Genomic DNA, 19,127 nt, shown 5'->3' on the forward strand with positions numbered 1-19,127 from the left:
CAAACTGAGATTCAGTGCAATACGCATAAGTTTCCTTTTTCTATTTGAATGACTAAGCACTGCACAATGCCCTTAAAGTGGCCCTGCTCCTGCCCTCACTATACATCACACAAGTTTTATTATTCTACCGCAAATTTAGAAACAAAAACTAACGAACAAAGTTTTGATTCAACTCAGCGTTAAACATATACCACGCAACCGTACTTCAATACCATACTATAATTACTCATACTTTCTTCTCTAAGTAAGTGAGTTGACGAGAGCGAAAGAGAGTACTGTAAACTTAGATTCTTGTGTTGGTGGTGGCTATGGAAATTTACAATTTACAGTAGTGGAAAGTGTTGATACTTCTTTAATAAGCAAACACTTGGACCCATTGTCCACGTTGGGTGACGGAATAATATACCACAAAAGTTATATACCGGCTGTCCCACACAAGATCTTCTCATTATTTTCTTACTTATAATATAATTATATATATATATATATATGGTCATCCCATCATATTTAGTGTGTGGTCGCATCGCAAGTGTTTTTCCTTGAACTAATTCCAAATTAAAACTTAATCAAACGATGTTAATCATATGGATTGGAGCACAAGAAAAGTTTGTCACTTTGATGCTGTTTGGTCATTGATCACAACATATGAGACAAAATTTGTTATGTTTGGTAAAATGTACAAAAGATGAACCTTTAAATCTTCATCCTCAGAATGAATTACTTTGACCTGAAAAGACTAAAGATAAACCAAATTATTCACAACGGAAAAGAAGGTTGAAAGATATATATATATATATATATATATATATATATATATATATATATATATATGGATTCCAAAACTTATGCCTTGTCATTCACCAAACTCTGCGCAGTTGATTGAACATTTTTGTCTTTTAGAGATATCAAAATTTTATTGATTCAGAATGGAAAGGGCTTCTTCAATAAAAACAAAATCATGTCATATTAGATATTTTCATAGCAGATCAACAGCAAGTTCTTTTGGACGTTCAAGGAATCGAGCTATGCTAGCGAGGGACATGTTCTTGCAACACCTGGAAATTACGCAAGGGGATTTTTGAATCCGAGATCCTCAAACTTTTCGTATATTTTTCTGATTAATTACAATTTCGAATCTCTGACCACACCAATTAGCGACTAGTATGATAGTACATAAGTTTTTTCAATTTCGACAATATATATACATATAGAATGAATGATTGTCTGAGTGAGCCCACCAAGCAATACGAGTTATTTAAAATGAATATTTATGTGTGTAAAGCGCACTGAAGCAAGCATATTTACGGTTTAGGAAAATATTTGGAAGAGCGTGTAACCTGTGAACACGAAATCCCTAAAGATAAAAATAGTAAGTGTTGCATTGCATGTAGATATGTAAATTGTTGGTTGCCGAGAAAGTTTTGTTTGCCTTTAGTACTCCACCATCTTTGCCCAAAAAGAGCTGAAAGCACCATAAAGGTTTTGATAATTCATGTCAGACCCGAAAAGAAAAAGTTCATCGAGTATCAAGCAAATATGATATATATCCCCACGCAGGCAGTTTGGTGTTTCAATTGTTTCTATTTATTACAGATGCAAAAATAAAACAAGGACGAATATTTATATATTCTTTACTGTTAGGTCAAATTCAATCGGTAGGTAGGTATGTATGTGTCATAAATTCAATCTATAGGTCGCTTCCAAGAGTGTTCTTGGGTTAAGTTTTCATGTTATTTGTGTGTGTATGTGCGTTTCCACTTATGTCCATTCAAGTAAAAAAGTAGGAAAAAAGATATTGCATTAAAATTCAAGTAAAACAAGACAACTAGAGCGAATCTATATACTTTTTGTAGGTGAGAACACGATAGTCCGCGTTGGGACACACTTTTAACAACCATCAATATAATGTGTCGGGAGTATTTAAAAAAGGACACTGCTTTCCTCTTTTTTAGAATGAGACATTCTTACTTCATGTAAATCATAATTTGACACACATACAACAATAATTCATTAAAAACACACAAAGAAAAATCTCTACATACATGTCAAAATATGATTGACGAAAAAATAAGCATTTCTACTTCGAAGAAGAAAGGAGGCAAATATTTTCCTTTAAAAAAATTTGACACTCATCATCATCATGACCATGGTGAGACATCTTGTCCAAATATATAATTTGTTTCTTATTTGAATAGCAAGACGATACTTTGGGTGTAAACTTTTTTTATTAAGTTCATATTGCTGAATGTGACAGTCCACCATATTCTATGCATTATTGACAAAAATCAAAATCCACCTATATATGCTTATTCCAAAAGGAAAATGAAGAGACTCATAAATTATTATTGGTTAAAACACACTTTTCTTCTTCCATCCGAACAAAAAATATATAAAACACAAGGGCAGTCTTAATAAGAAGATACACACAGTTTAATAGCAAACAAGTTGTACCAATAAAGCCGGTGCCCAAACTCCAAACAGCATTATGATTTATAAGGCATTTAGGAACATAAACTGAGGGCTGGACCCATCTCTCAAAGATGTCTCCAAAATTTACGTCACCCCCTCTTTTCAGTGTTTCGTATTCTTTACTCTTGATCTATGCATATCATCATTGTAAAACAATTCTTCTTTTTCTTCCCCATATAATTTCTCTAAGACAACTCATTTTATTTAAGGATCTTCAACATACGTCTCACAACACGCTTAACATACTGCATTGGACTCTAATAATTAAAAGAAAATAGAAAATTTATAATTCCGTGATGTAAACGGTTCATTGCTAGCTCACTCGTTTTCCACCCTAATTTTTCTAGGTTAATTTCAAAATTATGGCCACTAGATATTCGTGATTTGTAATATAAAAAACTAAAGCCCTATGAGTAATTGGTTTGGCCAAAGAGAAAAGTATATGTACTATGTAACTGTAACTACACGGGTTTTATATATATATATATATATATATATGTTATTGACTAATTGATGAGTGAAATTTTGGATTCATGCATGTAGTGTAATTCACCGCAACAAAAGCAGAAATCCTTGGATGTACCTCAAGAAGAGGGAGGATTCAGACTCAAACCATTTCAAACTGAACCGGTAAATAAATCAAAAAAGTTACCTGATCTTTACAGGTTTACTTTGTTTTGTTTTTTGGTAAATCGACAGATTTACTTTCCGAGCGTACATGCATGATGATCATGAAAATTTGTCATTTCTCAGACACCTGACCATACAGTAGTGCTTAAATTTGCTACGCAGGATTTAAGGATATCTGTGATATTCCCACGGCCTTTTTATGCCCATTCAAGTAAACCTTGAAAAAGGAAGCCAGATAGAGACACCGGCAGCTAACACTGACACTGCCAAGTAAAAGCAAAGAGAAAAATTACACAAATTTCAAGGTAAAAGAACAGTGTCCCCAATAAAATAAGCATTACGTACGTATATTATTGGTGATTATAGGATAACTTTATTAGTGGGGTGAATAGATAGATCATGGATCATGTCATGGATCATGGTGGTAATAATTTTTCACAATAATAAACTAGATCTAGCTCTTACTTGTGCTTCTTAAGTGCATTTACTGTTGACTAAGGATGGTAAATCCAGTCATATGATATGTCGTGTTCGCATCATGTCATTTCATGTTTCGTGCTGAATCATAATGTTTTGTGTTTTGTGATGAAGACTAGTAAAATCCTAATTAACCTACCACTATTGTTGTCTTAAATAATATGCATTTTTTCACAATGCATCTATAATACTAATGAATGAGTAAAGCTCTTTTCCCTTTTGCACATGTATTTAACCGGGTCCATCCTATGTAATTACAGTGTGAATTCTACATGAAAATATGGCAATCATTGCATGGGTGATGGCATAACATATTAGCATTACTAGCAATATTTGTTTTCTACAATTGTTTTGGATGAGTAGTACCCTATGTCACTATAGATTACATTAGCATAAATAAAATATAGTTAGTGCTAATAGTGTCAAAATCAAAATGAGAGAGAGAGAGAGAGAGAGAGAGAGAGAGAGAGAGAGAGAGAGTCTTGGAGAAGGGGGAGAGAAAAAGAGGAACATAAAGCACCTTCATATAGGGCCCATGACAAGTCCTCTCAATAGACCTCATCAAGATGTGATTTTCATCTTTTTCTCATTGCACTATAACCTATTCATTCTTCCACATCTCTCTTTCTCTCTGTCTTTGCTTCTTTCTTATTTTCCCCCTTGTCATTTCCCCATTTCTTGCCAAAAATACACAGGAATTCCGCCACCACCACCACAAATATCATCAAATCATGTCTGCACCTCATCATGATTACAGTCGACGAAAAGATTCCAACTCCATAGAGGGCTCCTCCTCCTCCTCCCGACCCAATCAACAACAAGCACCTCAACCTCTTAGCCGATATGAGTCTCAGAAACGCCGAGACTGGAACACTTTTGGCCAGTACTTGAAGAACCAAACACCCCCAGTCTCTCTCTCTCAATGCAACTGTAACCATGTCCTCGATTTCCTTCGCTACTTGGACCAGTTCGGGAAGACTAAGGTTCACTTACACGGGTGTGTCTTCTTCGGGCAGCCTGACCCTCCTGCCCCGTGCACGTGCCCGCTTAAGCAGGCATGGGGCAGCCTGGACGCGCTGATCGGCCGCCTCCGTGCGGCGTATGAGGAGCACGGAGGGTCGCCTGAGACGAACCCTTTTGGGAATGGAGCTATTCGGGTTTACTTACGTGAAGTGAAGGAGTGTCAGGCTAAGGCAAGAGGGATTCCATACAAGAAGAAGAAGAAGAAGAGAAACGGTCAGCTTAAGGCAATTAACGACGAGGCTAATAAGGGTTTGAAGCAGATCACTTCTTAAATTAGTTCCTTTGGCTTCTGAAGATATTGATGGTAATTTTTTTTAATTTTCTACCCAATTACTTAAGTACTATACATATGATAGCTCTACTGCTTTGATTAGAAACCTATAATTCATGATCAGCTTCATATTAATCAGATTTTAAAAGGAGATAATTAAAATGGGTTTTCAACAATTCTTGAAACTGGAGCTGAACAAACTGAAAGGAAAGTGGAAGAGGTGTACTACTTTAATTTGAAAATTATATGATCTAACCATCCACTACAATTTAAAACCTGTAGGCCGCGGAGATCTCTCAATTAATCCATCACAAAACCCTAAACCCACAAAAAACCCTAATTTGCAAAACCGATCGATTTCAAAATCATCTTCAAGCTCTAGCATAATTGACTAGCTAATAGAGTAGTGAGTGATAAAAAAAGCTAAATAGTTTTGTAGGTAGGTAATGCTATGGCCCCCCTCTCTCTCTCTATAAATATTTTGAAGGCATGATTACATTCTCTCTTTCTCTCTCTTCCCCCCCTCCCTCTCTCTCTCTCTCTCTCAATCAGACAAAACTCTGTTTCTGTTGTGTCCTAATTAAATATGTCTCACTTGCTTGTGTACTTTTCATTTGTTGTGATTCTGTGCGATCTAGCTGCTCCCCATGGGTGACCATATATCTATATACGTACGTTGCATGAGTTGTATATACTCAGGACGTGAGAATTAGCGTACGTACATCGCTGATACTGATATATTTCTCATTATTATTAGAAAAGACAGTAAGATTCTCCCCAATCGATATCTTTTTTGTTTATATATTTGTGGATGCATGCAAGTTTATATTATAATACTTTTCTTTTGGTGGATCCAAAACCATATGGAATTTATATGCATATGTTTCACTTTGTTGACATACCATTTGTTTAGTTGTTAAACAATTCATTGCCTTTCTCACATTGCTAATGCGTAAGATCGTTGTGAGTTATTTTCGCGGATTGTAATCAGTTAGGCCTCTAAAGTGTGTTTGCCTTATTTTCATCTAATTGTACTCCATACGATTAGGACTCTATGTCATTTTATAAAATCAAGTAGCTAGCTTGCATATTTAACTTTTTTTAGTTTCTTCTGCAATATTTGACGGCATACATGCATGGCTTTGGTACTTATAGTTAGCTATAGATTGTGTGTCCATCTTGAACAATGAACACTGGAAACTAGAATTTGGAGGTAGACAAAATGAATTAATCATGATCAAATGAAAAGCTAATTGACATCGACCATTCTTGAAGAGAAAGACATCCTTTTCCGGTTCAAAACCCCTCAAGTTTAGGAGTTCTTAGAGGTTGAGCTATTTTAAGAGTAATTAAGATAATGTAGAGATAAATTATCTTCAAATTAAAGTTACAAGACTCCTTCGATCCTTTAGCTAACCCTTGGAGATGCTCATCTTGTTGTACAAAGAAAATATAAAACCAGTCATATTTTTAATTCAAATCAATACATGTCTTGCTTCATAGCCTCAAACACCATAGATCTTTTCATGTCATCACACTTTTCAACAACTTCAATTCACAAGAAAAGAATAAATGTTTTTTTTTTTTTCACGATCAAATTACATTGACATTTGTTGAGAGTATCCCACATTGAAGAATGACAACTTTACTTTAATGCTTAAATAGATTTTGAACCTCTTCACTCGGTTCCAATCAATTTTTGATTGAATACATGCATTGTCAACAATATTGTTTTTAACCTAACTGTAACTATTTATGTCACTCAAGTAGCTGCTGATAGCTTATTTGATGTGGGACAATTGTATATAATTTTTACGCACGGAATTTCTAGTTTTTACGTTTGATTCTTTGAAAGTTATTAGTTATTTATATATTGACTTGCTGTACACCTTGAGTTGATTTGTTAAGATATATATGAGGCTTGTATCTTGGTTAAGTCTTATTGGGAATTGATTATTTCCTTTCAGCGGTTAATATCCCCGGTAGGATCCTAAGATGTAAACACGATTGTACTATCAAAGAGAATAAGGAACAGTTGACCCAAAAATAGGACAGATGTAGCTTTTATATATATATGCCGTACTTGTAGATTCATGTAATTCAGTTCTTTAATTGTATATTATGGACGTAGCTGACTTGAGAGTGTCATGATGTGAATGTGTCGTTTTTACGGTCTTAATTCATTGAGTCAAATTTAATCATCAACAATTTCTGTATACGTGTACTCTTTTCTTTACTTGAATGCTGGAACGAATTGAAAATGTTGTATGATAATGTTAATGTCACATTGTCAATTGTTTCATGGAACTTGTGTGTGTATAGGAAGCACAAGTTATAGGAACAATGAATTCCCTTTAATTACGATGTGAAAATCTTTAAATTTGTCATGAATTTTAACTAGATTGGTGTATTTTTTTTATGTTTATTGCAGGATCACGCAAAAGATAATCTGGATGCAGGATATATAAATGGTGCATTTTAATTGGCAAAAAGACTCGTCTCTTCATCATAATATCGTATTTCCCCCTCTCTGAAAAAATATAGTAATTATATATATGTTAATTATGATGAGCCTAGCTAGTCCTAAATAATCTTTATATACTCGCACAGCAAGCTAGCTCAACGGTTTGTATTTGAAGTTGTAGCCAATCAACAACACCATCTTTGTAAGCTTTAGTTACATATCCTAGACTTTTTCAAATTAAGTTATGTCTAGCTCTCCTGTTACAGCTAGCTTCCATAAACCAGGTACGTGCGAGAGAGTTTTTCTCTTCTGCTAGCACCTAAATTTTCCAGTCTTCTTCTGCTGCCATTTACTTGCCTGAGAAATTAATTTCTCCACAAATGTCCGATCAGAAATGGCTTTAAGAATAAGTATAATTAAGTTGTAAATTGATGTTATATATATGGTCAATTACGTGTTTCCAACCCATGCCACCCACGAACAAGTGTAATGACGTTGTTTTACAGTTTTACTTTGTACAGTGACATAAATTTGATTACTTTAAGGAAATATTTTTGTTCACCACTTTAACCCAAGGTGTACCCCATCATCCACCTCAACACTTGACACATGTTCATTAGGATAACCATAATTAACTCTTTACTTTATATATTTATAGAACCATGGTTATGCTCATGAACACATGTCAAGTGTTGAGAATAGTGATGAGCAAAAATGCTCCCTTAAACCAACTTGATTTAACCTTGCAATGGTAATGAAAACATGTTAACCTCATACCTATAGCTGCTAATTAATTGCGTGAGATTTTAAGAGCAAATCCACGTCACCATCATGGGTTAATTGTTTCTATCTTTCGAGGCATGGATTTCAAATTGGAAGGATAGCATCTCATAGCTTGCTTCTTTCTATATTATTCAAGTATACATATTTTACACCACACTATATTATGACATATAGTATTTTAATTAGCTTCCATTGCAATGCCACAGAGTCCTTCCTTGGCAGGAATGCCCCTTCGCATCCTCACATATCCACTCTCCCCCCATCCTGTGCCCCAAGAATTATTCACCAGCCAATACTTAGTCCCGTTACTACTAGTCCCGTATCAACTGCGGTAACACCATGGTCTAAGTTTGTACTGCATGTTCCAGTGAACACACCACTTGAATAAAACTGGAATGTAGAGCCACTTGCGTCAATGGCAACCGAAATTTGGTTGGTTGGCAACGGCTTGCAACATAGCATTTTCATCGTTTTTAGGCACATCCTCATACTCGTTTATGGACACTGTTTGGGATGCAGCCTTCTGAGTGTTGCAACTAGTTCCATCTACACCCTGGTAGGGGTAATTAGCTTCAGTTGTCAGGCCTTTGTTGTGTTGGATGAATTGGAAAGCGTACTCCATTAGATCACCTTCACAACCATGATCCTGACCAGCAGTGTCACAATCCACTAGCTGTTGCTCTGATAGTGGGATTAAGTTTCCGGTTCTGAGCTGGTTAACCCCTTCTGTGGCTGCCACGACTGAGAACTCCCAACAACATCCCATAAAATTGAAACAACATGCGTCATCAATTCAATAACATGTTATGTTATGAAACTGTGAATGCGTCATCATTTAACAACTTGTTTAATACTTACCACATTTGCCTTGGTCCTTGATAGGCGTCACTGCACCCTTTTCTCTCCAATCCACAGAAGGTGGCGCATCAGTGACATTTCCATATCCAAAACTTGTAGCTTTCATGGAATTGGACACGATCAATTTGGAGGATCGTTTCGTGTAACCATTACGAATTTCCCGAAACTCCTCATTGGTTAGATCTGCAAATTCAGTTAAGCTTAGAGTGAGGTTCTGGCCCATGTGTTTGTTAAAAGAATCTTTATTTGTACTGAGGTCTGCAAATTCATTTGCACTGACTTCCAACCTTTTGGTTAAAGAATAATATTCTTTCCAAGGCTAGTTGGTCTGGCTGTACCTCTTGGTGCTCTGTGTTTGTTTTCATCTGTTGGTACCTATGGAAATGGAGAAACCAATCTATTTTTACCGTTGAGGAGGTGACGCCCTTCAACCCAAGGCAACTTATCTTATCAGCTCTTTCTGAATGGAGTAATGCTTCTTGTGGTGATATTATAGCTGGAGAGAGTGCAGATTTTTTTGACGTGGTGGGAATCTCCTAATACTGGAATTTTCAAGTTGAATGTGGATGGATCTTGTAAACCTGCATCTGGTAATATTGGAGCTGGAGGTGTCCTCCGCGACTCCTTTGGAAATTGGATTAAGGGTTTTGCTGTGAATTTGGGAAATGGCCAAGTTCTTGAAGCTGAGTTATGGGGTCTATTTTTTGGTCTCAAAATGGCTTTGGATAAAGGTGTCAACAGGCTCATCACTGAAATGGACTCAGCACTTTGTGTCCAGTTTATCCAACAAACTGTAGCCTATCGTTTCCATCCTCTGGCTGGCTTGCTGCATAGCTGCGGTACTCTTCTAAGGCAATTTGAGAACTATCAGATTCAACATACATGGAGAAGAATTATCTTGCTGTCTTGCAAGATGGAGCTACAATCTTGATTTGGGCATTTGCTTTTTAAAAAATACCCCTGTGGGGGCTAGTGATGTACTGGTTGATGACTTGCTAGGGGTCCGTCGGGCCCGTCAGATTCCCCTTGACAAAGTCTAGTTGTTCTTTGGGGTTTGTCCCCCCCATTTCATAAAAAAAAAAAAAAAAAGCCTCAATGAACTCCAAGTTGCCCTTGAATATCACGAATCGCCTCTCTTTCTCTTCTGCATCCTTATAAAAAAAAAACTGACCCAAATTGAGCCATCCAGTGTTCATTTCTCGCCAACATGGTTTTCTCATCATAAATTTGGCGAGACGACGCCTGAGAGGAGCAAATGGCCAAAATGAAAAGAAAAGCTAAGCAGAAGTATTGGCCTTGATTTGTGAGAGAGAGCCATGGTAAATAGTAAATAAGCACAAATGGTACGTATTCTATGGAAATATATTTAATCTTTGATGGGCACAAGACATTCAATGAGCATCTGGGATTTTATAGACAAACTACTTGTGAGCTGTCCTTTTCCTCATAGTACTAGAAGGGTACCTGTCTTTCTACGTGCCTTCGAAGATTGTCTGACACACAATAATTCAATTTTTTGGGCCGTTAATAATTATTTATTTGCTAATTTCACATTATCCTTTACTAAATGTATAAGAAGATTAGCTGAACTAACTTATTTTTTGATAGATGAGTAATTGATATGGAATTAAGAATGGTGGAGTCGGTATTGCAAGTTTTTTTTATATTTATTTTAAGGAAATGAACAAGTGATCCATTACAAGTCATGGATCCTCTTCGATCTTAATCATTTCATAAACTACTTAACGTATTAACCAGGCACAGAATGATTCAATTTTCGGGGCCTTAATGATGATATGGGTTGTGATGTGTGTCAGATCCAATTAGAACACATCATTATTTATTTTCTACTTTCACGCTATCTAGCACATTATTTAAATATAAAAAAAAGACCAAGTTTTCACACAAAAATTAAAAAAATTAAAATCAAACTACTATGGACCATGGAATTTGAGCTTAGTATATAATTAAGGGCTAAATTGATAGTTGATATGTTAAAAGTTTAGTATTTTGATTAAGAGATTATTAGGTTATAAGATAGATTTTAAATCGTATTTTTCTTCTCTTTAATTAGGTCCTAAATTGAATCTTAATTAAGAATTAATAAAGTAAAAAATAAAAAGACTAGATTAACCGATATGGCAATATCTTCACGGATATAACACTTGAGTGCACTTCTAAGTACGCTTCTTTATATATACTAGTTGTGATTCACGAATCATAACCGTGCATATATCATAATCATAACCGTTGATTTCTTAAACTACAATTTATCTATCTTTGCAATCAAAAAAAAAAAAATTCACTGAAATTGGAGATTGATTTAATATCAGACGGTTTTCGACTTCAATTCCTTAAATTAGTTATGAAAATGCTTGTGCGCTTTGGCGAACTGCTCGCACTCGGGACGAGCTTTCCCAACAACCAAACCAAGAGGGTAGGAAACACGCTGGCTTGGTCCGATGAAAACGACACAGTCTCCTTCCAATAGGTTGAGCTTCCAGGTGGCCACCGGCGCGGTTTTCGATTTGTTGTTAGGGTCGACTTCGTGGAAAATCTTGCATTCAGGGTCAGGGCTGTGTAGCAATGTCACTTGACAATCATTCAGAGTCCCCTTAGATTTTTCCAACTCAAATACGTATAGTCCAAGCTGGTTGGTTTCGCCCTCTTCCCTGGATTTTATGTTCCCCCCCTCCCTACACTTCAATCGCACCTTCACCTAATCAATGCCCATGCATGCATGCATAAATCTCATATTCAAATCTTATAAACGACATTTCGGTAGTTGTTACCTACTTATTAACGTTACGTACCTGGAATAATCTTATTGATCTCGGTCATAGACTTCAATTGGCAGTTGCCACAGTAGACCAAGTCGAAGAGATAGATTTTGTTGTTGGTGGTGTTGGAGTAAGTGAAACTAAGGAGGGACAAGAAACAAAAGGCAAAGGCAAGAATGGTAGTGCTAGACTTTGTCGACATTGTTGATTTCGAGTTTGCTTGTGTTGGTTCTATTCTATGTATTGCTGGTGATGAATTAGACAGGGCTTTCATCTTCTTATAGAGGGAAAAGAAGCAAAGAATGCGTATATTTTGGAGAGTTTGTGAGCCTTCGTTTGTTTACATGTGAAATTGAGACAATTACTCACCACCTTGACCCGCTCTTGATGGGATTCGAGTTCAGGAGAATAACTTGCCTGCAACAGTTGATCAACAACTTAAATGAATAAAAATTGATGATTCGAGAAGGTCACCATGGTAATTATATATGGCTGCAAGCCAATAGCAAAGGACCTTAATGTTGGGTTTGTTTTGATAGAAAACTGTTAATAATAATAGAGTATTATTAAACGAATTCTAAAATTAACTGAGTACATCTTAATATTTAAATTAAAATGTAAAATTAATAAAGTATATCCTATTTAACTACCAAAATACCTATAATACACCCTAATACACTATCACACAAACCAAACCCATACAGCTCCTCAATTACACTTCCAGCACGAGCAATGCTAGAGAGAATTTACTTGCGAAAGTTTCCGCCAACCATCAGTCAAGCACAACTTTCTCTTCTTCATCCATAGACACACTGTCAATAGCATGCAACGATGTTTTTTAGATAATAAATAATAAATAATTTAATGCATTTCTCAAGTGCATACATTATCTATGCAAACATAAAATGCCGCAATGAATCTGGCTGAGTGTATTGATTAGTTTACTGATGGAAAGCTTATTGCTTGGGAGCGTTGTATGGGAGTCTATCTGTCATGAAGGCATACACCTGCACAACCTTCAAGATCTTCACCATTGGAATCGGATCGAAAGACTATGGATCGTCTTATAAAGAGGCCAATGGGTTGGCTAGGGTAACCCAACACCTGAAAAATTTTACGTACTCATCATTGCAAACAATGGCAGGTCCAAAAAACAAAAAAATGCATATTCCCAATTACATGGTTGTGATGTAAAGTGTAATTATTAAAATTACATTTATTTTATAATTAAATTTTTTTTTTTAGTTAATTAATAATTTAATAAATAATTTTGTAGTATAATGTACTCAGTTAATTTTAAAATTCATTTAACAACACTCTAATAATAAATGCAAGACTTTGAAAATACACGTTATCTGCCCAATTTTATTATTTTTATTTTATGTTTCTCACACACACTACTAATATGCTATCCCACTCCACTCGTCTGCAAATCAAATGTCATTTTCCATTAGGCTAAAACCCATTCGCATTATCCCCCAACTTTAAATGTCAATCAAAAGTGGTTTATAGTAGAGAAAGAGCAGGCCGGGAGGCAAAAGAGAGTAAACAAACTAGGCCTGCTACTAGCCAGAGAAAGCAAACAAGAAAAGGCACAAGACAAGAGGACCACGTCTACCAAAGTACAAAGAGAGAAGTTACCTACTTTTATGTATTGCAAGAAAAAATTAGATTTGTGGCGTTCAAACTAAAAAGCTAATACAGCCAAAACCAAATTCATTGGACCAATCTAAGCCGAGTACAACTGCCAAGCCGATTAAACTTGTTCCCAAAATAATAATAATTTAGAAAGAAAAAACCAAGATGAAAAAAGAAAAGAAAGGAAAAAGAAAACTTGGGACTGTTGTGCCAGTAGTTTCTCTAGGTCCAGTATCAGCTGCAACAATATGTACTTTGTAGGATAATCAAGAAGATACTACATTATGCTTCCCATGGAAGTCTACCATTAAAGCTCTCCCCGCATATAAATATCTGCAACACGAGAACCCACAAAACCATTCTTAGAAATCAAATTTGCAATAAAACTCTGATTCAAGATATGCCAACACGCCACGATAAACTCAGGTGACTCAAAACCACAATCACAAGCAGGACGAATTTACTTCAAGCAATACAAGAAAGATCAGAAAGCATCTAACTCAGAACTTTAATGGGAATCTTCATCTTTTGCTATCAATAAGCCCTGAAACCACATCCAAAACATACGCTATGAGTCACCCATTTCAATGTCAAGTCATGTCTAACTCAAGTACTTTACGTCTTTTTATTGAAAAAATGGATTTCTGTTTATGGTGTCCAATGCCTGCAGTTTAAGACTTGTTTATTGAAACTACCTCTGTTAGCGAAAGCACTAATTCCTCATGCATAATTAGTTAAGAACATCACTAAAACTGCACATTACAACGATATAATTCACTCACCAGCTACCCTCGTGGAAAACATATCACTCCACTGTTAATGTTACCAACCTAGCAAGATGATTTAGTGAACGTTAGTAAAGGCCATGAACTTAGATTCCCAGGGAACTGATGTTTGACATTCTCTAAACCCAAAAGTTGTGAGTGAGTATCATAAAATTTTGAACAGAGCAATAAGATAGCAATCTCAACCAGCACACACAAAGAGGGAGGGAGAGGGCTGAGACATTAATGGAATAAAAAACTTAAATCTGAAAAGATTTACCAGGATATGTTTCTGTTCTTCTGTTCTACGAATTGATAGAACTCTATATAAAACTCTCAGAGCTCAACTTTACAAACGTTCACATCCATGCACAAAAGCTATAGACAACAACAGGGTGAAAATAAGTTGTGTTTGTTGAAATTCAACAATTATATTGTAAATGCAAGAGGATGTAAGAGAAGCATGCAGTAGAAGGAAACCAAGCATGTTACTTTACTCGAACAATTTAGAATTGGGAAAAGTTTATGGAACAGACAAAACAAGAATTATTTTGGTGTGTCATAATTATCAGATATTTGATACAGCATGAAATCAACAGGTTTCTAAAACCATCCACACTTCAACCAGCTGGTGATGAGCACCAGAATGCTTCAAAATGCATGAAAATTCAAGGTAGAAATGGTTATCCATGAGATAAAAAAGTTGTGAGAAAAGGATTTTAACTGGCTCACAAAAGTAAGCAAAAGGCAGATTGAACACCAGCTCGCTCCATGAACAAGCTAAACCCACCCCCGACCCCTAGCCAACCCGACCTAGCCTCCATAGGATACATATGTTTGCCATCATCAATTATTCTCGAAATTAAAACTTAGTTCAGGTTAAGTTAAGCCCGACCAAAGCTTTGAATTCCTCCAAATAATTCAGAGTTCTCCATATCTCTGAAACATTGTTCAGATACATGAATTGCATGACAGGAGCTTTAGCAACTCAAACCCACCAAGTTCCTAACGTATGAAAGCCATTTAACAAAAATTAACCCTCTTAAATCATGCTAAGAATACCTAGCCAGATAGGTAAAATGCATAAAAGTCTAGGAATCACACAATAGCGATGGCCTTCGTGTTATAGCTTATAACCAATACAAACAGGGAGCTGAAATTTTGGCAGTGGAGACAAACAAATGGTTTCCAATTAACGTATGCAATACAACTTCAATGATTGATTTTACTACATTGCCAAAGCATAGTTCAGAGTTCCAATTAAGAACCCTAATTTTAATTTCTCAATCAGGGTGGGGTGAGTGTGGATCTCCAGAATTAACAGATGCTTCAAACCCAAGGTATATCAAGAATCTCCACAACAGCTTTTTCAAACAATTAAGTAGGTATTCCCCTTACTACCACAAACAATAAAACATCTATCAGACCATCCAATCAATTTAAGCCAAAAGATTATACAAGCACAAACCAAAAACTCCAGACCACAAAGACATAAAAGCATCCATCAAACCACAACTCCATCCAATCATCATTTTAAGTGAATATATTTTACAAACTCAAACCAAACACACACAAGAAAGAGGAAAGATTTGCCTCACCATTAGAGCCAGATCGCTTGCCGTGCTTGATCCGCTCGAGCTGGACCTGCGTGTCCATGAACATATTCATCCTCTGCACCTCCAAATCATTGGCGAATTGCATCCTCTGCTTCTCCAAGTCCACCATCTGCCTCAACTTTTCGGCCTCCACTCTCTGATACACCTCCCCGAACCTCTCAATCGCTCTCGCCAATCTCTTCAACCCTTCTCCTCCTCCTCCACCTCCAATCTCGCCTCCGCTATCTCTCTCCCTCTCCATCTCAACCTCCTCATCAACCTCGTAGTTCACCTCGTCGTCCTCATCCTCGTCCTCGTCGTCATCATCCTCAGCCTCTGCCGCTGCCGCCGCAGCCACAGCCGAGTAATTCATCCTGAAGAAACCCTCGTCGACCGCCGCAGACGACGCAGACCGCTTCTGCGGCAGCCCCACGGCCGTCACAACGGTCGCCGGAGACGGAGTCTTCCGATACCCCAAAGGCAACGGAACAGCGACCGGGGGCGAAGGAGACGGCTTCTTGTAGTTAGATCCGATGAGAGCGTCGAGCCTCTCGAAGAAAGGCCAAGAAGAGGTTAGGGTTCCGTTGGAGGACGAAACCCTATTCATCTCGAACTTGTACTTCTTCTTGATGGTGTCGATGCGGTTCTTGCACTGGACGTCGGTGCGGTGGGTCTTCTTGGTGTGGCCGTGAAGGGCGTTGACGGCGTCAGCGACCTCCTGCCAGTCCTTCTGACGGAGGCACCCGCGGTTGAGCTCGAGGTAACGGCGGCCCCAGGCGTCGACGAGAGTGGAGGTAGCGTCTTCGCTCCAGCAGTCTTCGCGGACGGGCATGGGGCGAGGGTTGGAGGAGGGGGTGGTGGCGGTGGCATGGGACGGCGTCATTTGGGGGTCCGTTAGGTCACCCATCGTCGGGAACGGAAAGTGTTTGGTTGGGGGTTGGAAATTGGGGGGTGGGGGTTTGTCCGCGTGGGTGGGAATAGAGAGAGAGTGGGTGTAGTTAGGGAGTAAAGGGGTCGCGTCGGTGGGGGGAGAGCGCCGGCCGCATGAGCCGCGAGTGTAGGAGGAAGGTCGCCGGGATGAGCGCGTGAGGTCTTGTCGATGTCATTAAGGCTTTAGTGGCTTCGATTTTACCGGCTCGGCTCGGTCCGTTTCCCATCGCATTACTCTCCGCCCGCCTTATCGGATTATTATTTTTACCGTACTCGACAATAACACTCACTAACAAATCTTTTGCTATAAACCTTTTGTTTTTTTTTTTTTCCTTTTTATGTACAACAATCCATTTGGATAAGTTCGAGGAATATCTCGTATTGTTTGTTAATTATCAAATCAAATTAAGCCAAATCTTTTATTTTTATTATTTTTTGCTCTCTAAACTCCTCTTTAATTCATTACAACTCAAATTCAAATCGGTCAGATCTTATATGCTTGAAATTATTCATTCAAGTTTGTTATTTATCTCTATTTTAGTAAAAATTTAATTTCTTAAAGTGGCAACTTGTTGTCTATACATCATATAAACCAAACCATATAATTTCAATGAAATGAAAGACGAGTCATATAATTGGCTCATTGTCAAAGTAACATGGAAAGTTGCGTGCCCAACTTCAAAAGCACAAGAGTTATAAGAAGTTCTTACAACCTACATTGTACGTGCGGGACAAGTTATATCAACTTTCTACCAACTTTTAGAGAATAAAATACCTAACAAAAACTATATGTTAGACTAGAGTCTAAAGTGGAGGCTTCTTCCCATGTCATGCCTATCACATGACCTAATTACATGGAAAACCATACTAAATCCACAATATCGTGTGGTAAGTTTCAAAACATTATAATGTGGGGTATAAATCTTTCAAAGCTCAAAAGAAGAGAAGAATTTGCATGTAACATGTTTCATACTCAGTTATCTTTGCATCTTTCATCACATGATTGTTGCAAACACAATAATATTTATATGAACCCCATTACATCTAACAATTTTGACCCAAGAGAGGTAGTTGTCCTTGAGACTCTTCGGCTCTCAACTGTCCAAAAAAAAAAAAAGGTATGTTCTTGAAGCTATATAAAACACATAGCCTCATGCTATGGTTTGTAACACTTTGGTCACACAAAAAAAGGCCTTTAAACTTTACTTGCTACTTTCTCCGGATTATTTTATATTTTGTGTTGTATGGAAGTGAATATTATTTTTGTAGTTATTTTTTCTTAAGAAAAACGTTATTCACACTCCTTAAGAAGCTTCGTAATATGCTTATGGGATAGTAGTTTTATATGAACTTCTTCCGAATAAGAAATTTCTTAGTAGTTTAAAATAAGATTGCATTTTTAAAAAAATAATAATAATGACAAAAGAATCTTTCTTCTTACTAAGTAAACAAGCTCATGCATTTTCGTAACTCAAAATGACACACACACACCAAGCAAAGCTTTAATGTCCCTGCCGGAGCAGAGTAGGTGAAATCTGCCACATGTAAAGTCGGAGTTTTGCAGACAACAAGATCCAACGAATTGTATGTGTCCACGTGTCAAATATATGAACATTACAAAAAGGAAAATTAAAACACACAAAAATAATTTTCCTACACATGTGTGGGTACTAATGCTTTGTTTGTATGCAATGGTATATTAAGAAAATAAGGGCTCATTTGAGACTGTTTCTCTAAGAAGTATTTATGCTCATAAGTGTTTCTGGTAAAAATGCTTTTATTATAAAAATGTTGAAATCTTCATAAGAAATCAAAGTGTTTTTTGAAAAAACACATGTTAGGTGTTTCTCTAAAAAGAGTTTCTAAACTTTTTTGCCAAATACTATCAGATATGCTTGTGGTTGGCTGAAAGAGCTTTTATCCCTTACAAAAGCACTCCCAAACAACCACAAGATGTGGTGCTGTTGGCAAACTGCCACCTCCAGTTGGCGAGCTACTTGGTGCCTCAATGACAAGGATTCAAAACCCGTTGGAAGCATTTTGTGGCGAGGGACAAGTCGAACTCTGAGCGGGGATTGATCACACCTTTCGTGTATGAAGACACCTCGTAGTATTTACCCAAAAAGCCCTCCCAAACAATACAACAATAAAAATGCAAGGAAATAAATACAAAATGTCATAAAGAAATGGAAGTAAAGGTGGAGAAAGTGACCGGCCCTTTTGTTTCTTCTTATATTGTAATCGATGAAAAGTGTGAGAGGCGCCGCTTCAATAAGAGGAAGAGGAAAGAATTGCATTTTGTGCATTTTCCCCATTTCTATATATTATTCTGCAACAATAAAAGAATACTAAAATATCATTTCCTTTAGTCTTTATGATCTCCTGGTTTATGGGTATGGGCCTATTGCTATATGGTCCACATTATTATTATTATTCTGAGAAATG

At 37.0% G+C, this 19,127-nt stretch overlaps 2 protein-coding genes and 1 pseudogene across 7 annotated transcripts; 1 reads left to right on the forward strand and 2 right to left on the reverse strand.

The window, feature by feature from the left end:
• On the forward strand, positions 4,129-7,798 carry LOC18781289 (protein LIGHT-DEPENDENT SHORT HYPOCOTYLS 10). The gene is made up of 2 exons (XM_007212058.2): positions 4,129-4,903; positions 7,302-7,798. The coding sequence occupies exon 1, from the start codon at positions 4,308-4,310 to the stop codon at positions 4,869-4,871; it is 564 nt and encodes a 187-aa protein (XP_007212120.1). The 5' UTR covers positions 4,129-4,307; the 3' UTR covers positions 4,872-4,903; positions 7,302-7,798.
• Positions 8,124-9,141, reverse strand: LOC18778884 (annotated as a pseudogene).
• LOC18779682 (trihelix transcription factor ASIL2) lies at positions 13,369-17,232 on the reverse strand. 6 transcript variants are annotated; one of them, XR_002271367.1, is made up of 5 exons: positions 15,756-17,232; positions 14,438-14,535; positions 14,176-14,223; positions 13,894-13,937; positions 13,369-13,726 (listed from the first exon to the last, which is right to left on the reverse strand). XR_002271367.1 is itself a non-coding variant. In XM_020562812.1 (3 exons), the coding sequence occupies exons 1-2, from the start codon at positions 16,657-16,659 to the stop codon at positions 14,216-14,218; spliced, it is 912 nt and encodes a 303-aa protein (XP_020418401.1). In that variant the 5' UTR covers positions 16,660-17,231; the 3' UTR covers positions 13,369-13,726; positions 14,176-14,215. The 6 variants fall into 6 exon arrangements, 2 of the variants coding, with proteins under 2 accessions (XP_020418401.1, XP_007211645.2); XR_002271369.1 differs by lacking the exon at positions 14,438-14,535; XR_002271366.1 differs by lacking the exon at positions 13,894-13,937.

Source organism: Prunus persica, chromosome G4 (assembly GCF_000346465.2).
Source record: "Prunus persica cultivar Lovell chromosome G4, Prunus_persica_NCBIv2, whole genome shotgun sequence".
In the NCBI taxonomy this organism is placed as follows: Eukaryota; Viridiplantae; Streptophyta; class Magnoliopsida; order Rosales; family Rosaceae; genus Prunus; species Prunus persica.